The 6,524-nt window shown below is 42.5% G+C and overlaps 1 protein-coding gene across 1 annotated transcript; it reads right to left on the reverse strand.

The window, feature by feature from the left end:
* Positions 1-919: 919 nt before the first annotated feature.
* LOC130285276 (uncharacterized) lies at positions 920-3,277 on the reverse strand. Its single transcript, XM_056536631.1, has 2 exons — positions 3,174-3,277; positions 920-1,598 (listed from the first exon to the last, which is right to left on the reverse strand). Exons 1-2 carry the CDS (start codon positions 3,275-3,277, stop codon positions 920-922), a joined length of 783 nt encoding a protein of 260 aa, XP_056392606.1.
* Positions 3,278-6,524: the final 3,247 nt, after the last annotated feature.

Below are 6,524 nucleotides of genomic sequence, written 5' to 3' on the forward strand. Positions count from 1 at the left end.
GTCATCTTAGCCTATATGTTTTGTCGATGTTTGAACATGGGTACGACCAAAGTGACACTTTCATTTATTTATGTTAAGATGTGTATGCCAATTTGTATTTCACTCTTTACTTGTATGTAATATTTATGATTGCACTTTATGACCTCATTCTATGTTAAAATTGAGAGTATTGTTTTTTTTTTAAAATAAACTTATTTAACAACTAAAAATTTTGGAAATTTAGTAATTATGTTTGATAATGTCGTATATGTTTGTTAAAAATTTAAAAATTTAATTTTTAATGGAAGGTAAAACTGAAAAAGTTTAAAAAATGTAAAGCAGATATTGGCGAAAAAGTATTTTGCCAGCAACACAGTACATAATACATATTTTGTTACAAAGAAATTAAATGAACATACTTTTTACTATATATTTATTAACAAAAATATCATTAGAGCATGTGTAAAATATAGCAAATAATTAACATTTTACATTTTAACAACATAATTAAACAATAAGTACACATTTTGGCATTGTTAAAAAAAAAAAAAAAAAAAAAGCATCAGGTAGGACACGGAAATAACGATTCTATGGGGGGAATTTCACACTTTAGACACCTTGGCAAGAGTGTTCTTCACACAGTTTATTATCATCTTGCCTTTAGACTTTTCAAAGTGTAATTTGCATGCTGTTTTCAAACACTATTAGCTGGTCCTGGATTCCATCACCCTGGTTTGCTCACCACCGGCACAGGAGTATTGCCAGGGCACGGCACCTTGTGGACTAATAAAATAGTCAGCAAAGAAATCCCGAATCTGCGTTCCGCTGGGGTTAGGTTGAGAACCCCAGTTGATATGTGTGTGAAGGCTTGATGGTGGCATCAACACATCTCCATTGTGGATGTTATTGCGATTGAAGTTGTGAAGCACAAAGCAAGCCTTCACCACAAATCAACTGTGTTCACATCCAAACGGATTGCAGTATTCAGGACCCTCCACTGACTACTCATTATTCCAAAGGCGCATTCCACAACTCTACGTGCCCGTGCCAGCCTATAATTAAAAATCCTCCGGCGAGCATCAAGTTCTCTTTGGGCATATGGGCGCAGCAGGTTGGGCAATAATGGAAAAGCCTCATCCGATACCATCACAAAGGGAACATCAACTGTGGAACCCGGAAGAGGTCTGGCAGCTGGGAGCATGACACAATCTCGAAGAATTTGCCTACCAATTGCTGATACTTGCAGCACCCGAGAATCTCCACTACTGCCATAGTTGCCAACATCAATGGCAACAAATCGAGAGTGAGCATCAGCCACCGCCATCAGGACAATCGAAAAATATTTTTTATAGTTATAAAAGCGAGTGCCTGAGTGCGGTGGCTGCTGCACCCTGATATGTTTGCCATCAACTGCCCCTATGCAGTTTGGAAAATTGGCTACAGTTTGAAAGCCTGCTGCAACCTGTAACCAAGTCTCCTCGGATGGGCACGGCATCTCAGTGGGCTGCAATTTCTGCCAGATCACGCTGCATGTACTCCTTACAATTCTGGAGATGGTCGAAACACCAACCCTGAATTGAAGGTGCAGGGATGCATAGCTCTCTCCTGTGGCTAAAAATCTGAAAAACAAAAAGAAAAATAACTAATCATCACCATTTCTTCTTCTTTGTAAACATAGTGTAAGCAAACACATTTTAAAACATCAATAAAGAATAATGGTCCCTCATAGACTTACAATTAATATATGCAACATTCTACAATTAAATTACATAAAAGAGGTTATGGCTAGAGGTGCACCGAAATGGAAATTTCAGAACCGAAACGAAAACGAAATAAAAAAAAAATGTTCGGCCGAAACCGATTCCGAAACCGAAAATGACTTCTCCCCATCTTCTGGTAAAATGCAGCGCTCCGCTCATTAGATTCCCCCACATTAGATTGCCAGCTCCCCCACATTAGGTCGGGAGTTCCCCCACATTAATAGGCAGCTCCCCCACATTAATAGGCAGCTCCCCCACAATAGTAGGCAGCTCCCCCACATTAGGTCAGCATTTCCCCCACAATATTAGGCAGCTCCCCCCACAATATTAGGCAGCTCCCCCTCCCATTTGTAGGCAGCTGCCCCCAACAATATTAGGCAGCTCCCCCACAATAGTAGGCAGCTTCCCCCCACCCCACAGACATACAGCTTCCAGCCATATATAGTGTACGGCTGGAGGCTGTATGTCTGTACTGCTGCCCCCACAGTGTTCCGGTCACCGCTCCTCCGGCCCGGGGTCACCATCTACTGCTATGGCCTATGGACCATAGCAGTAGGTGCTGGGACCGGGGCAGCGGTGACCGGAACACTGAACAAGATGACGCGGTCACTTACCAGGCCCCGGCCGGCGTGTGTTCTCCTGCGACGATCCTGCGTCTCTATGGTTGTACGCACGGGACGTCAGTGACGTCCCGTGCGTACGACCATAGAGGCGGAGACGCGAAGGACCGAAGGAGGATCGCAGGAGGACGCCGGGGAATGGTGAGTGACCGGCGGACATCCTTATGTCCCGAAAAGATTTTTCGGGACACAGGGATGTCCGGGATAGGATTAGGAATACTTCTTTTTATGTGCCCGGGCCGGCTCCCGTGTGTGGCTGCAGGCAGGGGCCGGCCAGAGCATATAAAAACTAATACTGTGTACTAAAAACCAGGGGGCCTCCAGCTGTTGTGAAACTACAACTCCCAGCATGTCCGGACAGACTTTGCCGGTCCAAGCATGCTGGGAGTTGTAGTTTCACAACAGCTGAAGGCCCCCTGGTTTTTAATATACAGTATTAGGTTTTATATGCTCTGGCCGGCCCCCGCCTGCAGCCATACACGGGAGCCGGCCCGGGCACATAAAAAGAAGTATTCCTATCCCGGAGAGCGCGCCCCCCCAGATGTTGCGGCCGGCCCCCTCTGCACCGCCCACGAGTGCCTCTGCCACTGGCAGTGTTTGCAACTTGTGCTGTGGGCTGGCAGGGGAGGTGGCTCATTATCGGCACATTTTTAGTTGTTTCGGCATTTCCCCGAAACAGCTATTTTTGGCCGATATGTATCGGCCGCCGATATATCGGTGCATCCCTAGTTATGGCCAAATTGTGCAATGATTGCCAACCACACACACCTTAACTAAACAATGTATATACTGTCTAAAAACAAAGAGGACTTACCGCAAGGTGATGAGCAAACGATCCTCGGGTGAAATTGGCTTCCGCATACAGGTAGTAGTCATAGTCAAATCAGCTTTGATAAATTCAAAAAGTTGATCAAACATCGACATAGAAAGTCGGCAATAATTTTGAAATTTAACCTCATCCCTTGAACGTAAAAAAGAATAATTACTCCATGGTTTAATGAGCAGAAAACAAACAATATACAATGAGTGGTTAAAAATATGCACCTTCTCAAATCTTGAAACACCACTAAAAGAAAACCTTTGGACAAGCGATCCTGAAGGAATGGATGCACCCAGAATCGTCGTCTACGGGGCTCCTAGTATGTAAAGAAGGCAAATCAAGGAAAAATAAAGAATGAACAGACACGCATTGCCATAGGATGTTACGCAAGGTACAAAAATCAAAATTAAGCCTAAACAAAATTAAAAATAAATGGTCTAAACATCTACATTTTTCAGACAAGGTACAAAAAGGGCCACAGGAGAAGCAGAATCAGCTCAAAAATACACCTCACAGCGACACACTACCTGACAGCGAAAGAGGTTGAATCACATAGCACTCTAGTCATACAGGAATAAACTATTCAAAATGTTCAATACACAATTTGAGGTAAAAAACAAAACATATTTTCTGGAAGGATTAACATTCAGACATATCAAGTTAAAAAGACAAAAAAAAAAAAAAAAAATTCCCAAAAATTAGGAATAACACATTGTTAACACACCAGAGTACCACTTTTTATTAAGCTACTCGGTATGATAAAACACTGTTCCATGAACAAGCATATTTGAGACACCATATAGCGGCATAATTGAATAAAAAATTCAATAAAAGGTTGCTATGGGCAACAATGCAACTTCTTAAGAGGACAGTTTGTAAAAAAACACCACCATTCTGCAAAGGTTCAATATCGAAGAAAGAGGTGTAAATAGAATGCGGAACTTCCTGGCACACACAAGCAAACCACATTAATTAGACAAAAACACAGGGAATTAAGGTATAATATGACATTTACCAGATTTGGGTGGCGCAGTCGGCGAATAATCATGATAATTAACATGACAAACACCCTCAAGTATGGCCGGCGCAAACGTAATGGTCCACTACCAGGCATGGTACAGACTTTCACCAAAGCACAGAACAACTGGCTCAAAAAGACAAGGAAAATCATTGATTGCTTTAATTGGGAAAAGCTGAGTACTTTCCCACCTTTTTTTAGGAATGAAAGGTCAGGAGAACAAGACTTTATTGTTCACAGGCAAGTACAAGGTTATTTGGGTCATGCGACTTAGCTGCGTTAAATACGCATCTGCATAAAATACGCAGATGCGTAAAAATTTGCATAAAACGCAAGTGCGAAAAATTCATAAACATTGCGTATTTACCTGCGTAAAATACGCACCGTATACGCCGTGTGGGAACGTACCCTTAATGGGCAGTTATCATATCACACCAAGGCTGATGACTGCTCCTGTCGCTTCATTGTGACGGGATCGGCCTCCTGTGCCAGGTTGAGTTTCTAAGCATGACCTGGGAGTGTGCATAATGCCCTGGGTTTCACGCCTATTGCAATATAAGTATATTCCATGCTGTCTGTATGTGTGGGTATAATGTATTACGATGGTTCTCTATATAAATCCACTCACCTGTTATTTTCCCAGAGTTAAGATGTCAGTGAGCCTTTTGTGCCGAATGCGCAGGCGCAACTATCTGATGCCTGACACTCTGCACACTGGGGTCCCATGTGCTCGTCGGTCACTTGCGCTGCGTGTCCTCTTGTGCACTGTGATTGGTTGAACGACACACATACCCATTTGTGTGTAGTGGATGACGCAGTGGCTGCACACGCATGCGCAGTACGATTGTTATGATGCCGGAGAACCGGCTATGGTGGCCATTTCTGACATTTTGCGTCTGGTGAGTTTAGGAATCTTCTCCTCCCCCTAATCAAAATATGTTTGTTTACAGCTGTGTTCATATGATAATTTATTAAGTATCTATGGAAGTGTTTGTTTTAATATTGATTTTAATTCACTGGCACTTTATTGTATGTACTGTATAATACTCTATGCACTGTATGCACTTTTGTATTTTATATGTTTATATGAAGTTTTGTATTTTATTCATTATAATGATATAATTGTATCACATTGGTATCAGTTGATTGGTACCCCTATATAGATGAGTGTATACTCTCTGCATGTGCACTGCTTGAAAAAGACTGGGGGAGCCCAGTCGAAACGTCGCTTGCTGTGAAAACACTTTTTGATATAGAATAAATCACAAGTTTTTTTCACTTTAATTTTGTGTGCTGCGGATTTCTCTTTTTTTGATTGTATCAACGGTGAGCCCCTAACCAAGGCTCCAATATCTGTGTGCACCATCAGGATTTTTGGGGGAATTTTTTCTAACTTTTTCAAGTTTGGGCGTGCTGTTCATTTTTCCCATTGCTATATATATATATATATATATATATATATATATATATATATATATATATAATGAATTAGCCCAGGGGGATCAGGGGAGGGGATAACGGAGAGGGAGAGGGGGAGAGGGATAATGCCAAAAGGGGATTAATATGGGATAATGGGGGGTGATGATTATCCCCTCCCCCTCGATCTTAATCCCCTTGTGCCACTATCCCTCTCCCCTCCTCTCCATCTTAATGCCCTTGTGCCATTATTCCCCCACCCTCTGATCCCCTTAAGTCATTACTCTGCCCCCCTCTGATCCCACTAGGGGATTAAGATGGAGGGGGGGGGGGGTGAGTAATGACTATCCCCCCCTTCATCTTTATCCTCTCGTGCCATTATGCCCCCCTCCATCTTACTCTCCTTGTGCCATTATTCCCCCCTCCCTCTGATCCCCTTTTGCCATATTAGACAATAATGAAAAAAAGTGCATAGAGGAGGGCTCAACCTATTCGTAAGAATCCTATGAGTGCTGCTAATCAGTAATTGAAAAACACAGTCTAAGCCAACAATAGTAACCACTGCAAAAAAGCGCACACCAATTATGAAAAAATGTGTATACTATTGAATTGTATCATAACATTAGAAAAAGAGCAAGGCTAAAATCATTTAAAAAACTCTATGAACTAGAGTACACAACAAGGGAGAGGGGCTTATAATAAACAAACCACAGACAGAGAATTCCTATACTAGTACCAGACGGGATTCCAGAGCCCCACGCGTTCCGTCACACTGTGACTTCCTCAGGGGTATTGTGGATGACTGCCATATGCCTCTTTTTATATATACTTGTTAATAATTACATACCATTCAGGTGTGCATCAGTCTCCCGTCTGCCGATCCGGATAGCTGGCGTGGACTTCCGTCCTCT

This window comes from Hyla sarda, chromosome 8, assembly GCF_029499605.1.
Source record: "Hyla sarda isolate aHylSar1 chromosome 8, aHylSar1.hap1, whole genome shotgun sequence".
In the NCBI taxonomy this organism is placed as follows: domain Eukaryota; kingdom Metazoa; phylum Chordata; class Amphibia; order Anura; family Hylidae; genus Hyla; species Hyla sarda.

What these genes read in the sequence shown, in the direction of transcription:
- LOC130285276 (XM_056536631.1), bottom strand. Translation starts at nt 3,277, where the DNA reads ATGTTTGATCAACTTTTTGAATTTATCAAAGCTGATTTGACTATGACT. An exon ending in CGTTTGCTCATCACCTTGCG is followed by an intron (nt 1,599 to 3,173) that starts GTAAGTCCTCTT and finishes TTTGTTTTTCAG; the next exon opens with ATTTTTAGCCACAGGAGAGA.